This window comes from Diplotaxodon limnothrissa, linkage group LG1, assembly GCF_057381915.1.
Source record: "Diplotaxodon limnothrissa isolate DT_005_m linkage group LG1, D_limnothrissa_male_GT1.1, whole genome shotgun sequence".
NCBI lineage: Eukaryota > Metazoa > Chordata > Actinopteri > Cichliformes > Cichlidae > Diplotaxodon > Diplotaxodon limnothrissa.
In genome coordinates, this window is record NC_140596.1 from 27526069 (window position 1) to 27553342 (window position 27274).

A 27274-nucleotide genomic window follows, 5' to 3' on the forward strand; every position below is an offset into this window, starting at 1 on the left:
CATTGTTTGTAGGCCAGTGTCTGCCTGTTTGCAAACGCTCAGCAAACTAGAGACAAAAACATAATGTATTTTTCCCCAAATCCCAAATTAGTTACTTATGAAAAGTGAAATACAACAAAAAAGAGCAAACAAAACTTCAAAACACGAAAACAAGCTGTAAAATTAACCATAAAAATGTTTTCTTTAAATATTGAGTTAAAGTTTTTCAAGTTGTCATCTGAGGCTAACTTTGCTAATCTTCACTAATCTTCACTCTTTTTTTTTTTCAACCATTATCCAATTATTCCTTCTGTTCTAACTTTTTTTCTTACTTTTCCTTTTGGGAAGAGATCATCCTCCATAAGATCACAGCAGACGGGCTTGCTTGTAAAATCACAACAACTAGCTACCTTAATGTGCTGGTAATAAAATGTGTTTGATGAGAAGAGGGAAAGGTTGCTTTGAGAAGTACAAGCTCAGAGGATGAGCAGCCCTGTGAATAATAGGACTCGTCAAACTTACAAACCAGAAGGATCACAGGCAATCGGAGCTAAAATAAGACCTCCAGTAGTAATGAAATTAAAAAGACTATCCCTCTATCCTCTGATTAGAACCAAAGAGACTGTTGCAATTTAAACCTTTTCACATGAGAAACCATTTCAGTGTGAGAAATGTGTGAGGCAGGTGTTCGTATCCCTATCTGTGTGTGTGTGTGTGTGTGTGTGTGTGTGTGTGTGTGTGTGTGTGTGTGTGTGTGTGTGTGTGTGTGTGTGTATTTGCATGAACTTAGGATATTAATAGGAAAAGACCAGCATTGAGCTGCCACCTTCAGTAGATCTGATGTTTTTGTAATACTTACATTTTTTAAAAGTTGACATTGAAACTGTGTTCTTATATACTTCAAATGGCCATGCCTCTTGACTCCATTGTTTTCCCGCAACAAGGTAACGTCACTCTGAAAAGACTGAAGATTTTACATATGTTTTTTCTCCATCCATCCATTCATCTCCACTTATCCAATTCAGGGTCACTAGAGCCAGTCCCCGCTGTCATGGGGCAGCAGTCAGTCACAGGTGATCACCCTAAACAATCGATCAGTAATGTAATTTGTCTTACGCTAACCTTTTCCCTAGCCTAATCAAGCTGATTTGTTTCTGAGTCTGTGTACTATGCTATATCTATGCACTATGTCTGAAAACAGTGGTCCATCACAGGACACAAAATTCAGTCAGCTTGGTGAAAGTCCTACACTAAACTACCATCTCCTAAAATGGATCTGTTGATTTTATTTTGCTACCTCCCAAGACGTAGGGCACCGGTGTGTCCGCCACTGCAATGTTCCTTTTTTGACTTCCTTTTGGCAGTGTTTACTGTGCAGGCGTGCCACTCAGAAAAGGGTAACAATGTTAAAGAGGTGGTGTGGGTGTGGTGTGGTGTTGAGGTTTTTGGATAACTTACCAAGTGGTCCTTTAACATTTTAATAATTGATACAGTATTTCTATAATTGAAGCTACTAGCTTTCCAAAATGTATTTTTTTGTTTTGTGGAAAGCAAATGCATGCTGAGTGGACTCTGTAAAAACAACTGGAATATTGTGTGTGTTATTTTATTAAACTGATGTGCTCTGTGAATATTTTGATGATATGGCATATGGATTATTCATTGTTCACCACTGTGAAGCCAACTGTTGTTATGGTCTTGGCACACCTGATTAAGAGACAAGAAAACCTTTGAACAACCTTTACTGTCAGCAGATGTGAATGTCTATCATAAGTAATGGCATTTTTCTTACTGGAGCTAACATTGTCAATATAAATATAAAAATGTCAGTGGTATACCAAGCTACAGTAAATGCCTTGTGTTTTTACCTTGGATTTTTAGATGTTTGACTCCTTATCGTGAAACTTTTAGCACAGCTAGTACATTTTACTCTATGCTTGATTCTATTTGTGTGAGAACAAACAGTGAAAACACTGCTCAGCAATGCACTTACACATAAATTGCAATGTAGCTTGAAACAGATTGGGTTAGGACTTTCTTTGCATTCCAGAAATTAAGGACCAGAGAAAATTAATAAATAAATAAAACTGGTATAGGTTTAGATTCAGTGCTAGATCCTCCCTTCCAACCCTTTTCTGACAACATGAAGTTTCCAAGCAACATACTGCACATAAACAAGACGAAGCGGAAGCCTGTGACAGGGTGCAAGCAGATCAGTCTGATCCAAAAGAGGTGGCTCGTAGAAAGGATATGAGTGAGTGTTCAAGCCTAGAAAGAAGGAGAATAACAAATTCAAAATGTCAGCCTGACTGTCAGTACTGTGATTGGACTAATGCTCTGTGGTTTTCCAAAGCAGCCTCTGCCTGTGCACATCGGCTGCAGCACGTCAAACCCTATCAGAAAGACCACTCTATACAGCAACGCACAGCTCAGCACAATACAACGCAACAGCACAAACAACAAAGATCAAGAGCCACAGTATCTCAGTGTGACACTCCTTAAGACAGTCGAAACGCCAACCAAATCTCCTCTAACTCATGCACATACAAATGCATGCTAAAAAAAAAGCCCATTCGCTTACATGTATACATGCATTATACATGTATAGATATATAATACATGTGTACGGATTATCACAGTCTGTAAGGTTCTATCTTGCAGATGAAACAAAGCTTTTGTGTTGTTCTTCCATCACCTAAAGTGATGGTGTCAGTTGCATTTCTGAGGGTGTTCAATAATCAGCAGTGCTGCCTACTTTACAATAGGAGCATACATCCTGTTGTTAACACGGCTGTGCACACCTGATCTTGTTTGGAGCAATTGGGCAGTGAGATCATTTCCTTTGTTTTTAGCATCTAATGGCATAATTGTGTGCCATGGTGCACAGCTCCCCAGTGCCTAGGTAATGGTGGGGAGATGCCACCCTCTTTCCAAAGCAAGCCATGTTTACTCTTATGCAGAATGACAAGCACATGCAGGGAAACTGACAATGTGCAAGTGTAAATTAGGTCCCCAGTCTGCTCCGCATTAATTATGAATTAAGTATAATTGCGGTGGGATTTTCTGAAGTCAATTCATTTGGACTGACTATATATAATATGAATATCTTTTGAGCAAACAAGCTGTAAGTTTTAACAGGCTTAAAAAGAAAAGCACAGGCAGAGCAGAGTTTCTGCCGCATCTGCTCGAGAAACACAAAAACAAGTTGAACAATGATTTAAAGAAAAGTCTACATAGTGCTCGGAGTGCTTTGTGATATAGTGCAGCAGAATAGTGACTGATCGAAATGATGTGGTGTTTCTTGAGAAAGCCTTTTTTTATCGCTGAATTTCTATTTCATGCTCTGCTTATCTACTTGTTTTTGCATTTTTATAACAATAACAAAGTCAAATATGAAATGCATGTGCAGAGGTGTTTTTTTGCAAATTTGAAAGTGTGCGGCAACCCAATGAGTCACCTATAAAATAGAATGATCCCTTATCCCCTCTGTCTACGTTGCTTTGTTGACCATCCTCCTGATTAAACCAATTGAGTTTCTCTGGATTTGTGTTACAGAGAAAGAAGAATCCAATTACAAGCTAACTAAAATAAGGTACCATCAAAACAAACTACTGCAAGCCAGTTATTTACAGATACAGATGAGCTCAAAAACGGCAAAACAGCAACCTTGCTGTAAAGGGCCGTGTGTTTTGGCAGAGCTTGCTGAGTTTTCTCTTTTTTTCTATTTTTGAGGCATTGAAGGATTAAATCCCTACTCTCCCAGGTGAGAGTCTTCTGCCTGTCCTATTGCACAACTCCTACATAGATTTTTTTGTCTCTTTATACTACTTTATACTATTCACCTGATGTGATCTGTAAAGACTTGTGATCAACCAAAATTCTCCATCAGGGGCTCGATTTTTGAAGCTTAAAATCAGGAACTCAGAGGAGGTGTAGGAGTCAAGTTACTTATGAGGTGTTAAAAAACACTATGAATTTTTTTGTGATTTATTTAGCTCATGTTGATTTTGTTTAAAAGCTCATCTAATCCAGCGTATTTTCCTGAAATATATAACTAAAATCAAAGATAGATATTCCAATGAGATGAATATGCAACAAATATGTGTGGAGATTTCTTAAAATGGTTTGTGCTCTTAATGGTGAAGTTCTCAAGTCAATTGTTGCTTTTTCAAATAAAATAATGATTCAGAAATTCAAAGGTTCTTCACTGTGTTCATTTCTCACTTAAGTTGTAGTAAGCTGCAAGAAGAGCAGAGAGAGATATTTTACTTTAAGCTAACATGAAAACAGACACATTTACACAGACACCTAGCTCAGTCGTTTCTGGTGATTAAGGACCCTGGAATGTACTTAATATGTTTTGTTTGGTTTTTTTTGCTCACTACCGACTTCTTGGCAATAAATATCTCTCCCTGCTGGTAATTGAACTTCTGCATGCGTGTACGTTTCACACTTTGGAGTGTCAAAGCGTGAAATGGACACGGTGGACCGGTGTGTCTGTTCCACGTTTTGTCATGATACTGGGTTGTCTTGGGAACCAACTTCATAATGCACTCCAGTTACAAGAGGCTAATACTGGCTACATTCACTGCAGGCTTCGGCGGAGCTATCTAGCCAGTGAGAAAGGTGCTATTGTCTGCTAAAAGTCACTGCAGGTTTTAAACTGCATAGTTAGAATAAATATGAAATGATAAAAAGCTTAGCGTTCTTAAAGCTCTCTAGAAGGACAACTAGGAACAAGCAGTAAACAATAAGTAAAGTCCTTATATAACTATAACTGCATTTTTTAAATATTTTGTCAGTATTTACCAAAGATGTGAGCATTCAAAAGTCTGCTGTTGAAAATAATGTCTGACCTTGGTTAGGGAAAACTAAACTCCCTTGAAAGCAGTCTTGTGACTCTCTGCCTGAACATATCTCGCCTCCAGTCAGTTTGAAAGTAAACTTTTTGCTTCTTTCATGGACAACGAATGACTCTAAATCATATGTATAACTACATTCGCTCACAGTACATCAACATATTTTCACTCCACAACCATAAATTATTAGGTATTATTTTGCAGGGGTTTATGTTTCCAGATTTGCATAGCATTAATTTACAGGATTCTGGCATCCTTATTATGAAAATAATGAAACACTCAGTACTGAGCAATAGTCTTTTATTAAGTAGGATTTTTGGAATGAAAAGTATTTAGTGTTTACACAATAATTAGTCATAGTAATGAGAGTGATTTAGAGTGAGCTTGACTGGTTGGCTGTTGAACATCATGAATACACACTCACATGGGCACTGTACACAAACACTGAACATTCACAGCCTGGAAATGACCTATAGAGCTGAAAACAGCCTCCCCACTCACGGAGAATAGGCCTATTATCATGACAACAGATATGTCGGACTGTCCAGTGAAGAGGAGGCTACTGCACTACTGAGAGAGAGGGGCTAATTTCCACTCAGTGGGGTTGTAATGAGCCTTTCATCCTCTTATCCAGCCCGGTTACCATTAGAAACCATACCAGCTCTGACAGGAGCAGCGAAGAACAGCAGAACTACCACAGCATTTATAATAAGGCAGAATAAATATGTGTAATTTTAAGATCCAGATATTGTGCTGTATGCTTTCCAGAAGGCTAACGATGTGTCTCATCTTTATGTGAAAATCAGCATGACAAATTACCACTGGACCTTAAAATGGAGAAGTTTTATGAAACTGAAAAATAATATCTACAAATTAGTCATTGTACACAAAGACTATAATATAAATGAGAAAAAGGTTTTCTTGAAAGATGACTTCATGCTGTGTAGCAAGTCTTTTTTTACAGGAGAAAATTTAAAAGGCTATAAAGTGCACCGCCCAGCTAAAGCGACATTAATGTTTTTTTAATGTTTTTTTTTTCTTGGTGAAATGCTAAACACAAGTTTCATCCAAATTTAGCGTCATTGTCTTGCATATTTCATTGGAGTTTTATAACACTGAAACACGTACGGTATTGAATATATTGAAACAATTTCTGTAGCTGAAGCATAAAAGTCATGCAGTGTGTCTGTAAAGATAAATTCACATTGCAGAGCTAATTAGAACCAGTATGACGTTGACAAGAAGGGCCAGATTACAGAGTATGGCTGCATGTGCTCCGTGTACAATAAAAAGGTTTCCTGCTGGGTCATATGCAATCAAAATAGCAGGTATAAATCATTTCTTTAATCAGTACGCAGGCACAGGTAAGGGTTGCTGCACTAAATCTCTCCATGGTTATCAGTGCAGAATTGAACACTTTTCTAAAGACATCCTTCGACTGAGGCAAAGGAAAGAAAGCGATTGTGCAATTGTGAGACCTCTTGGAAGGTTTTATTGTTCCAGTCTTAATGCGTGGTCTTACACCTAGAGGAGGTGTGAAAGCCTTGAGCTTGTAAAGAAGTCCTGCAGCATTTCTGATAAAGGTGTGAATCACCAAGGTGATGCAGATAATACAAAAGATAGCACAAAATACACTCAGTGACACATGGACATGAAGTAGCTCAGCTGAAATGGCCTGAATACGAGAAGGTTAGCCAAACAAACAGATTGCATATGAATGACAATGAGGCAGAAAATTGGTGAGAGCAGCAACATACATCAGCAGAAGAATAAGACGCAATATTGCATGAGGGCTTTAAAATATGCAGGTAGGTTGTGAAGTTGGTTCTAAGTGCACAGGCTGTTGCTGCTGCCACCCAGCAAGCACTCCCACATATATTTGCTATTCTCTCTCTCTCGCTCACTCTCTGCCTTTCCTCATTCACTCATAAAACCACAGAAATAAAGGGAGAGAATGACAGAGTGAGCATTAGAGGTTAAGGGATGAATTTCCCAGCATCTTTTGCCTCCGCCTCTGACCATCTGCCTCTCTGGCAATAGCCTTCCTCTCCTGAGGTTAAACTCTAAATTGGCAGTCGGCTAAGCAGCCACTTAGACAGGAAGGTTCAGGTGGGTAAAGTCAAATAGATATATACTATTTTGTGCTATACACATTGGGTAAGTGCATATTGAAAACAAGAGAATAAAATGTGAAATAGTGGCAAATTGGACGAGTGAAATGTTCACTTCCAACAAACAGGGATGGAGAGATGGCTGGGGTGAAAGTAAATTGACAGGCAGATGGTGAATGATGAAAATTGAGAAATAAATTAGAGGACAAAATGAGAAATGCATAGGAAGGAATGAAATGCAAGTGTAAAAAGAGAGAAGATTGAGGAACACAGATGGAGAAAGGAATGAGTGGAGCAGCGGGCAAGAAATGGAGATGAAAATACAGGCATGAAAATTAGAAATCGAAGAAGAGAGATGAAGAGACAGGCAAGGTCAAAAAATCTGAAATAAAATAATGGTAAATAGCTTATTCTTTGATATCACGGGGCACAAAAAATACATTTATGTAAAGAACAGCTTGTCACTGAGGTAGCCTATGGTCTTGTCCCTGCACTCAAGCAGAGACAGAAAATGAATACTGACAGAGAGAGAAGAAGAGAAAAGGAAGAAAAAACCCCACAAATGTCAGGCTAGTATTAAGTCAGAATCTTAAGTCAACCCTCTCATCTCACATCACACCAACAGGGCCTCTCTAAAAAATGAATAACCAGGATAGAAAGCCTGCAATAGAACCTCCTATCCAAATTAATTAGACTCCTCGGTGCAGACTTTTCTCACTGAACAGTGACGTAATGCTGAGAAGCGATGACACGTCTAGGATGGTGTTTCATCAGTTTCATTAGTTTCAATGTGTGGCCAACAACAGGCGGATTTAGAACTGGACTGCCACCCAAGGATTGGGCACTCGTCCCACAATCTCATGGTTACCCCACATTCAGTCTGGCATCGCAAAATGCCACCGCCTGTGCAGCCTCACACACAAAATAATCAGCACAGCCGTATTTGTCACATAAACCCAACAAAACACAAAAGAATTAAAATGTCCTGTTGAAATTCATTCAGTGAAAACTGATTGATTTGATGTAAAATGAAGCCTGTGCAGTCTTTATGCATCTACGTGGGAGCACCATATTTGCATGTGTTCGCTTGCTCGTTGGCCTGGCAGCAGCTTCTCAGAAAGTAGGACTGAGAGTCTGTTACAGCAGTCCCAGTGTGTAGCCTCCCTTGGCACACAAACACAAATTTGCTGAGGGACGACTGCTGTGGCAGAAAGCTTCTCTGCAGACAAAACCTCTTAATATTCCTTCCAAGTCCATTAAGGCCTCAAGAGATTGGCCGGGATTGATTGTTTGTACTTGATATTACCAGGGGCTTCAAGGCCAGATCCTCGTCGAAAATTAGAGATGGCATTTTGTAAAGCCTAAGGAATTGAAAAACTAAATACAAACCTGTGCGTTGCTATCATCCTCACAATGAGCAGTGATGGAGGAAGCCTTCATCTAATTAGCAAATGCTTGTTGCCATCTCTTTTTAGCTGTAGGGTTCATTGACAATTGGAATGTTTTTCCAAGTCAGTGACTTTCAAGTTTTTTGTATGTTTTCGGGCAAGAAAGAGTTTTTCCAGTCAATTATTCAATTATAGAGCAGTGACCTCTCCTCACCCCCTCCTCAAGCACATACACAGACACACAAGAAGAAGAAAGAAAGGATTCCTTCTTGCGAAGCCCAGTGCAGACTGTCAGGTGCAGAGTAAAAAGTTGTCAGATCAAATCTTGCTTTACGGATTTCCTTAAAAAATAACAGGCTAAAGCTTTCAGGTATTGATTCATAATGATACAAAAAGCCTTATATTCTGAGAGGATAGTATAATAAAGCTAGCCTGTTTTACTTGCTTTATTCAACACAAAGGGGCGTTATAGATAAAATATAATGGAACTTTAAGTAACCCGAAAATCCTTTGTGGTGATCTCTTACAAACTGGGTATTCTTAAATGGAATAACAATTATTTGAAATCACTGAAATCTTCACTCTTCAATGAAGAACTTACATTTACAAAAAAGGAAGAAAAATGAGCTGCCTTTACTTAGACAGACACGTACATATCAGAAATAAAAGCATTCCAAACATGCTGAAGTTTAGTAGTTATAACATTTACCTCAGTGTACAAGTGTATTAGCATTAGGTAAAACAAAACAGATATCAAAACTGAAGCTGACTGCAGTTTTACAAGTATTTAGTCATAAACCAAAGTAGGCTATTGGACAAAAATTGAATTTTTAATGTGAAAAGGGAATCACTGAAGTGATTACAATTTATCCTGAGGGGCACATGAATGTCTATCTAATTTCTTATGACAATATATCTAAAGCTTAAGAGATTTTACATCTAAACACAGATAACCCATCATTTCTTTATTGATGCACTTTCAAAGGGAGCTGTCCTGCACCTGCAGGTGGACCGGCTACCAAAACACTGCTTGGACCGCAAAACACACAGAGGGAGTGTGACTAAGACCATTACTTCCCGTTTTTACACAGCACGTAGTTGTTTACTGATCTAATAATGTTCATACTCTTACTTATAAAAACATCATGGAACAACCAGCATCCAAGGGATTCATGCTTTGGAGAGCACTGGTCAATTTTGCCAGTATTACAGGAGCTGACTGATAGGATGAGGTAGCCAAGTTAAACCTGTAAGATACATTAATAATGGAATATGAGTGTGTGTGTGTGTGTGTGTGTGTGTGTGTGTGTGTGTGTGTGTGTGTGTGTGTGTGTGTGTGTGTGTGTGTGTGTGTGTGTGTACGTGTGCACACTCATGCAAAAAATGTTAAGTGACAAACTGACCCTTCATTGCACCAAACAAGTCATTTAGTCTCTCACTGAGCCATCAACACTCTAAAGTGCGTGTCCACAGTGTATCCAATAAAAAGGGAGCAGTTTTGGCAAAATGCTGAATTCACAGTTCTTTATTTAAGGACGTGTGTATCTCCACTTGAGATGTGGATAGTTATATGAATGCAATATTAGGAAGAGAATTTTTGTTCTATAAAGGTAAAGTTGCTTAAAATCTAAAATTATTAAAAACATCTTAGCTCAACCTTTACAAATCAATAACGCACATCTTTGACGGCAAACTGTGTGTTCCTAATCCCAAAATAAACACGAGATCAAAGCACGTCCTCTTTTAAGATATGAATCAGTCCAATCTGCCAAGTGTGCTGCATAAAACCCCCCTCTGTCCTGCTCTGGTTATGAATATCATCCAAGAGGCTGGGCTATTAATAAGTGGACACACACATGCACACACTTCCTACAGGGAAGATATGGACCAGAACAAGGGAGTCACTACCGGTAATCTCAATGGGTGAACAGCTTAGAGCAGTGTTGAATAAGTGTTGAGGGAATACAGTCCCATCATCACCACAACAAAATACACACTTCCACTCAGACACACATGTATTCGATTCATGTGGGATTTCATGTGATGTATGGCCTGGGGCAACCAAAGTCCCGAGTCTGTGGTGATGAAGGAACCTTATTGTTCCCAGCACAGAGACTGGGCTGGTTTCTGGGACACTGAAACGCCCTAGCAAGTATGTCGTGGGGTCATATGTCACATGACAAACAAAGCCAACGCTTCTGAAAGATTTAAGGGGGAAGGGGCAAATATAGTCAAACTAGGGCCTGTGATGTTCTCTCGGGTCATCTATAAGTCACTCAGACCATCTCCCATACAGTAAACTTTGCGAGACTGGATTTCAAATTTTGACCAATAAATGACCAACTAATTTTCATCCATGATAGCCTAATAAATCAGATGGCCATGAGACCATTCCAGCAACAGAGAGACTATAATGAAATGCTCTGTGTTACCGTAGTTTCTTGCAATGATGCCAAGTGGGATACAAACTCTGTGAGCAGGCACTGAGGCAGACAAATCAGCAGAGTGGAAGTTTCACTTCCTTTGCATCTGAACTTCCATTATATCCTTTTTATATATGTTACAGTAAAAGTTTCAGGCCACAAAAGAGCACCCTCTTCTATTTTTTGCATGGCAAATGTTCCCCTCAATTCTCTGCTACTGGAACTCTGCCGTCTGAATGTCACAGCTGAAAGCAGCCATAAAACTCATACATTAAAAAAAGTTTCTTGGAAAAGCAGTTGTGGCAGGAAATAGAAAATAAATCTGGGTGCATATATCCATTATCAGGGCACGTTATTGTCAGAAGGGAGTCTGTGGAGAGAGAGGAAACCGGGCTGGGTCTCTATGTGTGCCGTAAGATAGTGGAAACCAATTTTCACCTCCTCCCTCCTCATCCCCAACACACTACTTGATTCAGCCTTCGCTAACTCTGCGCAACCAGGACTAAATCATTTCATCTAAATAAGCTAGCCAAATGTTTTACACCTCTGCATATTACTGAGAGAAGATAAGGTGCTGGTTCACCATTCTGTGCAAAGCATCTCTTCCTTTCCTTCCCCCATTTTTTTTTTTAGGTCTGTTCCATGGGCCTAACAAAGATGAGCAGGACTGCAAACTTCTGTGCATATGAGGGCTGCAGAGATAGAAAAGTGCAAAAATACAGAGGTGAGAGTATTTTAAAACCTTGCCATTTCTTATACCCTCGACGATAAAACAACAGACAAGCCATTTTTTATGTTTGTGTTAAATATTCCCATGTGCGCCACCTCTATGACAGCTTATTCTCAGGCAGATTTATCACAACCTTTATCTGCTCAACTCAACAGACAAAGGCAAGGCGCATGGCTTACACTGCGGCGTGCTGATGCCTGAGGCACGAGACAAAGCATACGATCAATACAAATCTTCAGTCTATACGTCGGACAGGGCCGAGTTGACACACATCCTTCTAGCAGCCATACATCACAACTTCTTATTTAATTAGCTCCCTGAAGAGCTTTATATGTCTGCTAATTCAGTCATTGTACTCTCTGCCAGAAAAGAAATAATAAGCCATCCACGCTAAGTGTTGTTGCTTTTTGTTGTTGTGATGAAGGGAATCTATTAATGATACAGTACAGATTTAAGGAAATATATAATTAGTCTTAACACCATTTAATCAATGGCCTTCATCTGTTTCACCATGGGAAATAATGTGGGCTTAATTCTATGATCTGCAGCAGTTCAATCACAAGATCAAACCTCTTCCAAACCTAATACCAATGTAGCTGCTGCTCCTCTCTCAAGCGATACCTTCTGGAGTCATTGTGTCAACGTTAAATGTTTTCCCAACAGAATCTGCACAGATGTGGTATTATTTTGAAGTCTAGGAACAAATCTGCAAAGCGCCAAAGGGTCAAAAGTTTAATTTACTACTTAAGAGTATTTTTGGTAGAAAGCTGTTTATGCTCATAAAGGCAGCAAAAATGTTGCAGGTTGCAGCATCGCTTCTATTTTCATGTTGTTCATTACTGTGCTCTTAAATGGAAATCCTTCAGAATCCCTATAAAATGATATTCATTTCATGAGGTGTTTGCCGTAAGAATCCATGTGGAATCAACTAACCAAGTTGTAAGAAGACTACAGCTAAATATCGTGTTTATGTGCTTAAAAGACCCAGGAGTGGCGGTTAAATTTCAATCCAGGGTCAAAATGTCATAGAGAAGAGAAGCATAAAGATCAATTCACCACTCTTTCCCTCGGTGCGAAGTTTTATCTTTTTAAATACAGGGTAGATTCACCGAGCAAATATCTCTTTCCAGAATTATCCTGCTTCACACTCACATGGGTTTACACATCTACACTTGAAAGTTGCAGTTTTTATCTACTAAGTAACCCCACTGGAACAAAAGCGCCTTGCTTACAGGCATATAAGCGGCTGTTTTTTGTTTTATTTTATTATTTCTAATATATCTTGCCAGGCCAAAGCTGACCCTACAACCTTCCGGTCCAGAGGTCACCTCAGGAACCCTTGGGCCACTTTTATTTTTATTTTACTCAGCTGTTTGGTTGGTCTTGTTGTTTGCTGTCTTTGGAAATAAAAGTAAACAGAAAAATCACACTTGGCTCAGGCCCTAAGTAATGTGGCCACTGCGAAGCGAGACCTTCTTCCAAGATAGAGACACATTATGCTAGATGGGGTTTTCCCCGCCTGCAACTTCAGTGCACAACACACTGCTGTCCTGATGGATTCTGTGTTACTGTTGTAACAGTAAAAATGAACAGTTTTCTCTTTCTCTAGAGTTAAAATACATTCGGGAATTAAAATGTAAGAAATGCAGTAAACATTCGTAATGTTTCCCTACATGGGAAATTACAAAAAACTATAAACTGGTTATAGATCAATAACCCACTGTGGGGAAATGTTTGTGTAACTAGACTAAAGGCGAATATGACAGCATGTGCATCAGCATGTGCAGAAATAATAATAACAATAATGGCAGAAAAATAATTTCGAGTGTCTGACTGATGCTGATTTTAATTCAGTGGAATGACATCGGGCGCATGAATAATTTGGTGACGCTCCAAGCAAAAAGAATTTTCAAAAGACATCAGTCAATTCATGGAAAAATATGAGTGGAACATATGTGAGAATATTCAGTCAAGTCATGTTTGCTAAAAACTTAAAGCAGCAATTTGGCCCTTTTAATGTAAATTGCACTTTGCCCAAATATATCAACTGTTGCTTTGTTTATTACTTACTTAAACTTTTTGTTTCTTTTTGTCACCTAAATTTGTCAAAACACGAAAAAAAAAAAAAGCCCAGCATCTATGAAATTTCTCCAGTCTATTAAGCTTAATCTGTTAATCTCCATAATAAGACATCTGCTTGTGAATATGTAGAATCTGTAGGCAAGAGGGAGAAATCTTTGGTACTGGAAGCTTTTTGACATTCACTTGTAGTCTCAGTGCTATTGACCAATCAGGATTGAGCAGGGTTTTCTTGCATGCTGGTTAGCGGCCCATTTGGGAAGCAAAAGAGAGATTGCATTTTCCGAAAGCAATCTCAAAACAGTCGGCTATCATCTGACATTGATTTAGCTTTTTATTACCTTTTTAAAATTATCTGCATTTCTAAACAATTACCTGCAAACGTGTCAGCCCTGATATTGGCTGGCTACACTGGAAGCTCTGAAAAATTGGTTGTTGCCCCCAGAGTGCAAGTCAGCCTCCTAGCTAATGTGAACCAAATTTGATAAAAATATTGATTTCAACATTATGTAGGGGCAATTATCAGTTTAATAACAAAGGTAAAGCTGAAGTCAGTTTTGAAATTAACCTTTTTCACTTCAGTCCCTTGTGTTCACAGACCACTTCAAAAACACATCCTCATATTTATAAAAATGCAATCCACAGTGTATGAAGACAGCCTTTTATGACGGAGAAGAGCTTGATGCTGCAATGCAGCAAAGAGAAAGGAAACCCCCGAAAGAGACTTTGGAGCCTTCATCTTTTTTTTTTCTTTTTGCACATTAGAGTTCTTTTGAATTTCTGATCAGAGTTCAGCGTTTTTCATGTGTGTCGTTACAACATATAGTTGTAGCACGCATAATCTTCCCCAAATTGGGCTGTATAATAGGTAGCCTCTCAAGTGAACAGCAGCGTGGAACGCACACAAGTGCATTCACTCTACTGTTGTGATCAGATTTAATCAGAAAACACTCTCTAGGGGGATTTTTTCCCCCTGCATAATGAGTTTGATTCTAATGTAAACCTTGATAATACTTTACATTTATCATTCAGAACTTGTCCTTCTAACCAGGTGGATTGCTGCTGAAAATGTGAAGACTTCTTCGACTACCGGAAGCGAGTCATATGTTCGAACACCTATGGGTCATGAGACGATCATGTTTATTAGCATCCATGTTAATGCATAGTGACTATGCATAATGAAACAAGTGCTGCTTTGAGGACACGGCTGGTAGAAGACCAGGAACAGAATTAATCTGATTTCTGCCCAAACAAGGTTAAAAAGGCATGTGACATCATCCACATGTGGATAATTGTTCAAGTGAATGTTCAGCTCTGTCGTGCGCAGTTTCATGATGAACTGTGTAACAGAACAGTCTGAATGCTGGAGCTTTATAAATTTGCTGCACAGACTGTCTACGCCTGATTGTGGTAGACACACGGTTCTTTCTGCGAAGCATCCACGCACAGCTTAATGCATCTGGTTGCTGAAGTGGTTCAGCTTCAATATGTGAGACAAGACTTTTGTATTGCGCAGTCTGTTATTTTCCTCCACTTTGGCAAAGCTTACATTACATCTTGCGCCTGGGATATTAATTGAAGACGTGGTTTGTGGAGAACATTCAGTCTTTCACTAACCAGTATATGCACATAGAGGTGGTACATGAGATCATGTGAGGCATTAAATTTGGCCTGTAGGAGCAAAAGAAAGTCTCATCAAATTCAGTGGTGGGAGAGCAGTTTTTTTCTAGCTCTATGCAATGTGTTCCCTCAATTGTCCACAAATGATACTAAATTTAGGACATGATTTACAAGACTGAGAAACACTGAAAATATATTTCTCATAAAATGTTTGGAAGTGCAAGATTAGGATTGCCTACCTAACCTGATCACCACCCCAACTTTTTTTTTCATAGACCAGCACTATGATTATCCTTTAGGTCAGAAGTCAGGTTTCAAATTCTACTCAGTAAGTGCAGACAGCTTTTTTGAAAGTGACCATATATATGAGGTCAAACTTTAAAGCCTATATTTATTTATTTATCCTTTCTTCCCCCCCTCCTCATCTTCACTCAAATGCAGACTAAGCTCTGCCTTTGGCTTTCAGACTCAGTGGACAGCTTAAGCTGAGTTAGCCCTACTTTCCATGGATGTGTTGTCGTAGCAATTTGAAATCCACCCCCTACCCCATCACCCTTTCTCCAAAAACCAGTTAAGAGGTGACACATCTACACTGCTTTAACTGGAAAACAGCTGAAGATTAAAAAAAAAAAAAATGGAAGCATCAGTACAAAAATGCCAATAGCTGCAAAAAATATATCTTTTTTTCATAAATATTTCATAGATATATAGACATATTCACAATATATACATTTTCACGGCGTTAGGGTTTATTAGGATGCAGCTGGCAGTGATGATGATGATGATGATGATGAAGATGGTATAGGTTAGGAACTCCCAGCTGCTAATGGTTAGTATGTTTCCCATTCACATGTATATGTGATAATACAAAAATCTGATGTGAAAGAGTGAAGAGGCAACACAATCTGAGTGTTTTAGAACTCAATTTTAAAATACTACCATAAAGAAAATTCACTTGCGCATTTTTTCTCTGTGCAGCCTTACAGTCAGACAATTCATGAAAGGCTTCATGTTCTTTGAAGTCATATTAGACTATTATCCACATTTAGCTTACAGCCATGTCAGATTTGTACAAATATATGCACACCGTATGTTTTAAAATTGGTTTTAAAGTCCTGCTGTAGAAGGATGTGAGCAACTGCAAAGAAACTCACTGTAACGGTTCCTCGGGTCCATATTGGTTGTGGGGCGTCACACTTATAAAACTGAAGCTGTAGAAGGTAGTCAGATGGATGCATGGCTGGAAGTTTTATGAAAATTTTAGGATCAATTTTTCATAAAGGAAAAGCTTTTCTCTCATGTCCTTTATTTATTTATTTTAAAAAAAGATTTGATCTCTTCATGGCCAGTAGAGACAGGAGGAAACATACAAGACTTGGAAAAAACTCTGAGCCCATTTTCTGGTGCTATCCAAACAAGCACTACAGTATGTGTAAAAATCCGTCACCGTCACATGTTTAGAGCAGCTGCTAACTTGATCTCATTAACATTCATGTATTTAGGTCAGCTGGAAGGAAAATTAAAGACAGCATTTGCACGTGTGACTGTTTAAGACTGAGGAACAGTGAAATCCCCCCAAATGACATACCTCTGTAAATTAACCTTGAATTAAATTTCCCTTCCACTCTAAGTGAATTATCGGGTTGGCTGTGTGTCAGTGACTTTGTATGCCTCTTTAAAAACACCAGATCAGTCAAAGCAGAAAATCTGTTTGCTTCTTAAAATACACGAGTTGGCAACGTAATGAGCCGAAGCACATGTATATGAGCAAACGCTGATTAGAATCGGTGCGCACATGGTAGCTTGACTGAAACATATCCCAGTTTATACATAATGTCCCATCACAACATCACAGAGGCAGAACAAACGGACAAATTCCAAACAAGAAAGATATGATCTCTTTGAAACATTTATTATGAAATTGTAAAGGTAGAATACCACTGTTCAAATAAAGGCTTTATAAACAGAGTGGGATTTGCAGTGTACTGGAGATTTGGAAGAGTTTATTTCAGATGTAATTAATGTATAGCCAGCAATGAAAAAAAAGGAAAAGGAGAAGGCAGCGGAAATAAATAATACAAAACTAAAATAAAACAAGTCCATTATTGTTTAACACAGCACATTAGGCAAGATTACCAGGAGTTCAATTTACATGAAACATCTCATATATACAAGATTTACATCGATGAGGGTTACAGAGTCTTTGTGAGCTATGAGGCCCAGTGGCAAAGCAGTCAATGGCAGTCACATTTCAAGTCAAGTGAGGCTCTTAGCTTGAGGGGGGTTTTGGCTGGCAATGCCATTATCACAACTATTAGTCTAGACACTGGCACACGCTAGTGACAGAGCAGCGGCCTGTGTGTTATTTGACGCAACACCCCAATGACAAGGACACATCTCCCTCTGGGTTTGTCATGTCAGAATAGACAGCGCCGCTTTGCCCATCTTTTACCCGCACACCCTTTTTCTCTGATGATAAACGGAGAGAGGATGGTAACAGGGAAAAAAAGAATGAAAGTTGGGCTATGTGTTGAACACAAAGCACCCTCATCTGTCACAAATGATCAGAACACAAAGGTGAACACACCTTTGGTGATTTAACATCGTATGTAACGGCGCTGACCCCAGTAAAACACGGGTGAGAGGTTAGGGCTGGAGACGGGGAAGATAAGGAGTGGGTGGAGGAGCCAAGTGAGGAGTGGAAAGGAGAGATGGGTTGTTGTTGGTGGGGAGGAAGGGGGGATTGGGGGCATTCAAACAATGACGTAGCATCATAACTCCATCTTTTTTTATATAATATATATAGAGATAGATAGATTTATAGACAAGCAAGCAGTCAAGAAACATTTTCTTCCACCCTCTACTCTTATTTTTAAGGAAAATTCAAGAGAATTTCAGATGAGGTGTTGATACCTTAAGTGTTTTAAGCTGCAGTTTGTCTTTTCACGTCATGCAGTGTTGGGAAAAAAAAGAAAAGGAAAAAAAACACGAAGCTAGTATGTCAACTTGATTGATTGCCTTAGAAAAATGGGAAATGCGTTTTGTGGATTAGTGAAAACATGGAGATGAATTAAGTAATGACAGTCCTACAAAAGCCGCTATGACTTTTGTGCATTAATTTCACAAAGCAAAGCCCCTGAAGACTGATCATCAATCAATGCGCTTCGAGAATTTGCAGAAATGGATGATAAATTTAAGATGAATGGGTTGCCAGCCAAAAGTGATGGACAAACAACAAAGCAGCTGTGAAAAAAATCAAATAAAATCACATATGAACACACTTGCAAGAGACCTTTTGATAAGAGACAATATTTGTCATTATCAAAACGGTGTCGTATATTTTGGACAGAATGAAACAGCGCAATGATGAGAAGGTTTCTGTAGATGAGGGAAAAATTCATGAAATGTTCACAAAAAACAAACAAACAAAGGAACAACAACAACAACAACAAACATGTAATTCCTGGTAATTTGCCATCATCTGTGTTTGGCAATTATGTCCCTGGCAGTTACAAAGAAAAAAGAAAAAACAGGCCCATAAATTAATAAATATATAAATATATTAGAAATCAGTAGCACTTCATTTTTCTGAAACAGGGGAAAATAAAAACATATAAATGAACTCCATAGTTCAGCCAGTGTATCAACAGGGAGCTTTGATTTATTTTGTTGTTTTGTGCAGACAAAACTGGATCCCCCTTGGGGCAATAATCTACTCTGATAGTACTCACACCCACTACCATAGTATAGCTCGCAATCCATTTCATTTCCTCTTACCCACCTAGAATATAAAGGACATGACAAGTTTTTTAAAGACGCAGATACAATGTTCTCTGTGGTGAAGGGCTTTGCAAATCCTCCACTGATAATTTAAAGCTTTGATAGAAACTTCACTCGCACACTTCCTGTCTTACTTTCTCCAGACAGCTACATTTGTTTTGAGGATCTGCTACATTTTACTCAATAAGAAGATGCAGCGCTAAAGATCTATCTTCTTGGATTTACCTGCTGTTTTCTTAATTATTCAGCAGATGTTGGCAACAGACCTAACTTCACAGAGCTTGCTCACAGATTTGGTTAATTAATATCTTTACTTAGTGACCCAATTTAACCTTTTGTACATGTTGGTGTCCTTTTTCCGTTCTTCCTCTTATTACAAAAAATGCTAAGGCTGTTGGAACGCCATTAGTTAAATGTATGAAGGACATGCTCAGTGTAAGAGATCACAAACACGGTATCCTGATTAAGTGACAGGATAGCTTGGGAGAAACGATGTATGATCACAGTCGGCAGCAATCACTGGCCTCTCTCCATCTTCCTCTTTCATACTGCCAAACTCTGTGTCAGCACAACCCATAAGATATTGCAACAGACTTTTCCCCTCAGGTGCAACATTGTCATAGTTCATTAATCTTCTCAAACTTCTCCTGCTGCCATCAGCCCCCGTACATACTACTAATCCCCTTATTAATGTGGCAAATGAACCTGCACAAGAAGGACGACTCCCTCAAGGCTCCATAATTACAATGGTCTGTACAAACTCCTGTTTGCATAGAATGTCCATTCATTACATTCATTACATTACTGACAACTCCAGGAATCTTCTCGCTGAGGATTCCCCCCTTTTTTTTCCACAAGTCTTCTAATATCCTGCGCTTTAAACTGAATACTCCAGTTACTGTGATATTTAAAACCCTGCTTGTTGTTTATGAGATAATGTACCATACGCCTATTTTCACTGTAGTGCTCAACACAGAGAAGGAAATGATCCATGAGTCAGATGTAGACAGAAATACTGAATCAAATTTTAAATACCTCCAGTATTATTTGGAATAATTAACCCATATTCACATGTTGCCATTTGCTCTATATGTGCGGAAACTAAACTGAGACTGCTCAGATAGAAAGCTGTTACATGTCCCCCAGCCTGAGGCAGATTTGGGGTGAAGAAAAGCACATCACAGCAATAGGAGATGGGTTAATTGTCAATGCACGCTTCCTTTCCGTGTTTGCATGTGCATGAAAAAAACCCAACAACAACCTAGAAGCCTACAGCCTACATGTTACAGATTAGGTGTTCAGACCACAAGGTTGCACAACTGAAAAATGTCATACAGGGCCCATAACTGTGGATTCTCACATACGTAATGTTGCTTCCGCAAAGTGACGGAAGAGAGAACACATCTTGTGTGAACTTGTCAATATGTGGTAGCAAACGTAATAATTAACATCCCTTTATTCGCGTTTACTACAAGATTTGTTCAAGTTTAATTCTGAAGACTAGATATATGGAAAATGTAGATTGCAATCAGTCAGCAATGATGTTGCATTCGCTGTCTCTGAGACTACTTTCAAACCCTGCTCCCCTCAGCAAAACCATGTTAACGTATTCTTAACACGAGCCTTGGGATCTGATGCACAGTACATAGTTAATGCATAGCCACTGGGCTCATGTTGTGGTAGTGAGCCACATCTATGTCTATGACTACTGACAGGATGAGAATAAGAATGATGATGATTATTATCCTCCGTTTCTTAGATGCTTGTGTTGCCTAGTGAAACTAGGACAGTGTTTTCATGCTTTTTTCCCTCTGTGTTGTTTACACTAATGTAGGTCCCTAGAGGGTAAAAAAATAAGTGAGAAAAATGAAAGGAAAGGCAAAGATTCCCCTATTGCTATAAGCTATAAGGATCTGTATAAAACTGATTGCACTAGGCATTAGTGCGTAATAACGCTACTGCAGATAAGCTATTTCTTTTACTTATACGCTCTATATCACCTAAAAAGAAGACAGCACTGACGTCTTCGTGCTTTGCTGTTGTTCGCAGTGTCTTATTCTCTGTCTAATCGTTTGTCAATTTCCTTTCAGTTTCCTTATTTTTTTGACTGGTGCTGATGTTGCATAGAAGTGACTCTTGAAAACTGGAAGAAAATGGCTTTTCAATTCCTTGAGAGAAGGTCAATCTTAAAAGCGATCCACCCACAGCTTCGCTTGTGTCTTCCTCTTGAACTTCCTATTTTACTGTTTCGTGTTAACTTCAGGCACCAGTTGTTTATTGGTGTTGGTTTGTTAGTCATAGGGCAGCAAACTAAGTGCTAAATTTGATCTTCCTACCGTATACCTTTTTGGATCCTTTAACTATGGCAGCAGTTTAACACCTTTAGCTTTAATTTCAATATATTACATCAAATCACATTTTCCAACCAAAAACTAACCAGTAATAACTTTAAATGAAATTGGCTCATTTTTGTTATCTGTATATATAAGAAATCTTTTAATAATGTAGCTCTTATCTTCTTCTAAAGCGCTTCTACTCTGCAGAGAATGATATGATAATCCGGTGATATTACCTTTTGGATATACTGTCTGTTTAAAGATTCAGTCAAAGGTAATTGGTATTTTCTTGATCTTCTTTTTTTTTTAAACTACAGCACAAATCCAAAAGGCATAGAATTTAGTGGATGGGCATCTCCGCATGAATGATCATGAAATGGAGATGACATGTGCATGTCAATACAAATGGCTGCATTGTACAAAACAATCAAAACAATGGATGGAACAGTGGCATTGATAACATACCCTGGTTTATCCAGAAAGACATGTCAGTGCAGTCGGGGCAGTCTAATCATTTAACCACAATCAATAACTGCCAATCTGAGCTGGAGTCTTTGTCTGTGAGATGTTTTTTGGAGTAATTATGACTAAGAACCAACCGCATGCTGTAAGGGCCTTCTTTACAAATTTGAAAGATTGATATCAGCCAATAATGGAAAGACGGATAATCACTATTTAATGGAGATAAAGTGCTTTGTTGTATGGAGTCGCAATGTAACCATGCATACTGGTAAGAAAAGGAACTCATACTTCTTTTCTGTGCATATCTGTATGATAATGTTGTTTTAATATGTAAGCAAATGCATCTTTAGAGTTTTTAAAGATATGATTCTCTTATTCCCTTTCATAAAAATAAAAGACAATGGACTTATTTCAACTAATTTATATCAGTAAGTAATAGCAGAACAGTAGTAGAATTAGACTGGGGCACAACTTACACAAGTTCAGAGAAAAACACGAAACTGTACAGAACATTTTAGACATAAGTCTGTGCCCAAAAGCGTCTGTAACAGTGCATCATTTATAATATCGGTGGCACAATATAGAATACACTGGCTCTGTTTGTGTGCTTCTTTGAATCATTTGTCAGAATTATTGATCCCAATAAATCTTGTGTGGAATTGTAGGATGACTGAGCAAATCAATGAAGTTGTGCTTACAGTATAGTGTCATATCTCATGTGTCCTCCTCTAGGGTTGAATAGTGGCCCCCACCTCACCCCACCCGCTGCCACCGCCAGCATCACCCATTTCATCGCCTCGTCTCATCTCTCTCTCACACATCACCAACCCCCCCCCCACACACACACACACACACACACACACACACACACACAAACACACACTAACGGCGCCTGGCAAATGATGGCACACTGAATGCCTCTTTTGACTGCTACCTCTCACACAGAAACACATTAAATGCAACCCCAGATGCAGTGACCCGGAGGTATGCATCGACAGGAGTCGCACAGTGTCACCCCTGTAATTCCACTCGCTCGTCCGGATAGATCTTATCACTCACATCTCTAACTGCCATTATCAATCTTTCCTGTGCAGCCTCTGCATCATTAGGCGAGAGTATTTCACTAAGAACACTAACATAGGTTTCACTCCTTTCTTCTCCTCCCTTGCATTTATAAGTCCACTGCAGGTTGGCGTAGTGCCAAGCTCTGCCATGCAGCGCAACACTGCCACCTAAAGGTTCAGTACCACCGTCAAGCCTGACCCGTCGACAACAGCCTCTGTCTCTGCCTTCCCTTCTCCTTCTGCGCTCTTTCTTCACTCTTTTCTGCAGTTCCCAATATTTGTCCACGTGTGTTCCATTAGATTAAAACTGTGTGTTGTGTAGTGGTGCTTTATTAGCAGAAAAATTAATAGGGCTTTGATAAAAAGCAGCATGGATTACGTTGAAATTTGAGGCTCATTATTGGCTAATCCTTTTTGAATTGGATGTGTATCAAGTTCCAGACAAGCTTCACTCAGTTCGCTAGTGTGCTTTGAGAGGAGGCATTTAATTCAAGCTCAGATGATGTGGCAAAGCCTACAGTGACATTCACAATACCATTGCAGCAGTCTAATTATTGAATGTTGTTATTGCTGCAGGTGTTGAAAAGGTTACAAAGTCTTTCATGATATTACAATGCACACCAAAAAAATAATAATAATAAAGAAACAAACAAACAAAAAAACATGAATACACTCAAGAGTTTTATGAAGAGAGAGAGAGAGAGAGAGAGAGAAAGAGAGAGGTGAAAAGTCAACTACTTTTTGGAGGATGTGTGCAGCATTTGTCTATGATGAAAAGCAGCAATCTGAGTAGATAGGCAAGAAAAAAATGTTTCTTTTACAAAGATCGTTGGGTTACAGTTAATGTTATGTTGGTACATGTTTGCCAGTGATCTAACCTGGGTACTGAAGAGACAAAATAAGGCAAAGCAGTCACTCGTCCACTTGCATTTTGGTAAATATGAATTAAATATATATTAAATACAAAACATGGGTTTGCAAGTGTTACCCCCAAATTATGCATTGTGTGATTGCTGAGTCCATAATCAACTCCATTAATCAGCTGTTGTTCAAGTTACTTTTTCTCTCTTTTCTTTTTATGTTTAGGTTGGAAAATCTGCTGAAGCAGTGTGTCTCCTGAACAGTTTTCTGTTGCTTCACAGTACCTTAGAGTCAGTCCCTAATCTAGACTGGCACTTTAGCACTGTGGAACAGGGCAGTTATACGCAGTACTTATAGACCAGTAAAAGTGCTCTTTTACCTGCTGTCTGGTGTGCATGGGCCCCTTCGTCTTGAACCCTCCTTGGGAGCTGCACTCTGAGGCACTGAAGTGGTCGGAGCTCGTGGAAGATCTCTTGGAAAGGGTGTCACAGCCCCCCACAAATGTGTTATCCAATGGGAGCTCTTGTATCACGTGATGCTTCTTCACTGAGACCGGTGTGTCAGCCTTGAGATGAAAGGCCGACTGCGGTGAGGCGGACTTGTAGTGCCGGGCCAGGTCTGGGCTGCTAGGTTTGAAGGTTGTGGTCGGCGTGGCATTCCAATCGAAGCGTCCAATCCCTTGCTCTTCCAGCTCGGTGGGCAGACTGATGGTTCCGTTGATTGGCTCATGGGCAGGATCGTCAGGTTTGTTCCCCTCTATGGTGACAAAGTTGAGCAAGGAGTTTTTGGGGGACTTCCTTTTCTTGCGCTTTTTCTTCTTGTTCTGTTTGTTTTCTGTGTTGGGTGACATCCACTCTGCCCCCTGCTTTTTTCTCTGTGCGGCTTTGAATCTAGAAGCATGGCGGCAGCGCAGCAACACAGTCACAAAGATGACAATAATCACCACCAAGGCGCCGGTAACAAAGGCTATCATTATGGTTAAATAGTCACCACTCTGATAGGTTTCACTGCTTTCACCAATGTTTCGGTCAATTGGGGTCTCCATGGTGCGTCGAATGAGATCATTGATGAGTGTTGAGTTGCCCACAGTGTCATTAACATACAAAAACACCAGCACAAGAGTATGGAGAGATTTGGGATAACCCAGGTCACTGATATTGACCACTAATCTGTGCAAGCCTATGTCGGTTAGTGCTGGCTTTTCCTCCAAAGTAATATTCCCTGTGACTGGGTCAATTCGAAACAGACCTTTGTTATTCCCACTCACAATTGTGTATTTGAGTTCCGCATTCATCCCTGTATCACCGTCTACAGCAAACACCTCTGCTACCACAGATCCTGGGATAGAGGAGAGAGGCACGAGCTTGAAAGACGTGTTGGAGGGTGGGTAGATAACGATGGGTGTGTTGTCGTTCACATCAATGACATTGATGGTCACCTTGGCAGCTGAGGAGCAAGGAGGCCTGCCACTGTCCACAGCCCTTACATCAAAAGTGTAGGAACTCTGCTGCTCTCTGTCGAAGGATACATTAGACTTTATCACCCCAGAGTAAGGATCTAGTATAAAGTTCTCATTGTCATTCAGAATAGAAAGAGAAACAGCAGCATTTTCTCCGGCGTCTGAATCTGTCACAGTTATCACCCCCACAGTACTGTACTTAGGAAGATTCTCTGACACAAAGAACTGGAAGTGGTTATGTGTGAACTTGGGGTTGTTATCATTTTCATCCAGCACGGTTACAATAACGGCTGCCTGCGTTTGTAGAGGGGGCGTCCCGTTATCTCTTGCTGTTACAGTGAAGAGGAACCTATCCTGATCCTCCCGGTCAAAAACCCTGGATGCAGTCAGAACACCTGTTTTACGGTCAAGATCAAAAAATGATGCATTTGGTCCCAGCTGGTAAACAATTTCTGCATTTTTCCCACTGTCCTCATCTGTGGCGCTAAGAGTCGTGAGGAACAAGTCACGTTTGTTGTTTTCCATAACAGCCAGCTCAATAACTGGCTGAGTAAAAATAGGCGGGTTGTCATTCTCATCCTCCAGCCTCACTCTCACCAAGGCAGTCTGATTCAAGCTCGGCTTTCCAGAGTCAGACGCTACAATTTTAAAGTTATATTCCTTTGTCCCTTCGTAGTCAAGCAGTGCGGACGTCTCTAACAGATACTGGTTGTCATACACAGCTTTTAGATGGAAGGGCACATCCTTCTCTATGAAACAAATGACCTTGCCGTTAATGTCAGTGTCTTTGTCTGACACTGTGATGAGTGCTATCTTTGTATTGATGGGATCCTTCTCTGAGAGGAAAACAGTGCCATTAATGGGACTGATTATGTATCTCAGGTCTATATTAGGTGGATTGTCATTAACATCAGTCACATTTATGGTAACAGTAGCTCTGGCTGGACTTGAGCTGCCATCACTAGCTAAAACAGAGAGCTTATGGATAGCAGTTTCTTCCCTGTCCAAAGGTCTCTGCACTGTAATTAGGCCAGATGTTGCATTCAGTGCAAACAGTCTTTTTGTAGCAGGAGACACCTGAGTCCCAAATACATAATGTATCTCTGCATTTGCCCCTATGTCTGCATCTGTAGCTTGGAGCTGCACTACAGATGTGCCAATAATGGAGTTCTCCGGTATATGAACCTCTATCTGACTCTCTTTAAACACCGGTTTGTTGTCATTGACATCTGTCACAGTAACCTGGAGAATGGCAGTGCTGGATTTCTGTGGACTGCCACCATCCTCTACTTTAATCTTCATCACATACGTGTCCTTCTGCTCTCTGTCCAGATTCTGCTGCACAATAAGCTGGGGCCACTTTTCCCCCTCAGGCGTTTCTACTATGTCTAAGCCGAAGGCACTTTGCCCATTGATCAGCTCGTATTTGTGGACACTGTTGGGGCCAGTGTCTGGGTCAGTGGCAGAAGGAATAGCAAAGCGGCTGTTAATGAGCGTGTTCTCTGGGATAGAGATGTTGATCACAGGGGACGGGAACATGGGGGCATTATCGTTTGTGTCTTTAACGATTATTTTGATCTTAATCAGCCTGAAATAATCATTAGGCAGGATGACCACTTCAATTTCAAAGGAGCACTCGCTGTCCTCAAATGAGGGACCGGGGCATAACTTCTCTCTGTCAATTCGGTTTGATGTTGTGAATATTTCTCCAGTGCTGCTCAGAACACGGACCAGTGGGTTATCTCCTGCTTTGGAGACGAGCCGGTACACAAGATTAGCACTCGTTCCGGTGGCAGCATTTGTATGGGAAATGTTTAGGTCCTTTGGTATGTTCCCAATGAGGACATTTTCTTGCAACTCCTCCCTGATGGGGTAGATTAGCTCTTGGGCTATTGAAGGATCTAGCCATATGCAGGCAAGCAGTGCACCCAACAGGTAATAGTCTTTTAGATCCATAACAGTGTTAATATGCTTCCAGCCTTCAAAACTCAAAGGTTTCTTTCTATGCAGTGTTGTTACAGACAGTGACTCCTGGCAGGAATCTTCCACGAATAAACCTATGAATACAGGACAGAGATTCCCTTCAGTGAAGTAACTTTATTATGCACAGTAAATAAATTTAA

General features: G+C 39.8%; 1 protein-coding gene across 1 annotated transcript in view; it reads right to left on the reverse strand.

The window, feature by feature from the left end:
* pcdh9 (protocadherin 9) overlaps positions 1–27107 on the reverse strand; it is a 198373-nt gene extending 171266 nt beyond the window's left edge. The window contains exon 1 of the mRNA XM_085370093.1: positions 24072–27107. Coding sequence (XP_085226219.1) covers positions 24072–27107 — 3036 coding nt within the window. The remainder of the gene's footprint in view (positions 1–24071) is intronic.
* Between the last annotated feature and the right edge of the window lie 167 nt (positions 27108–27274).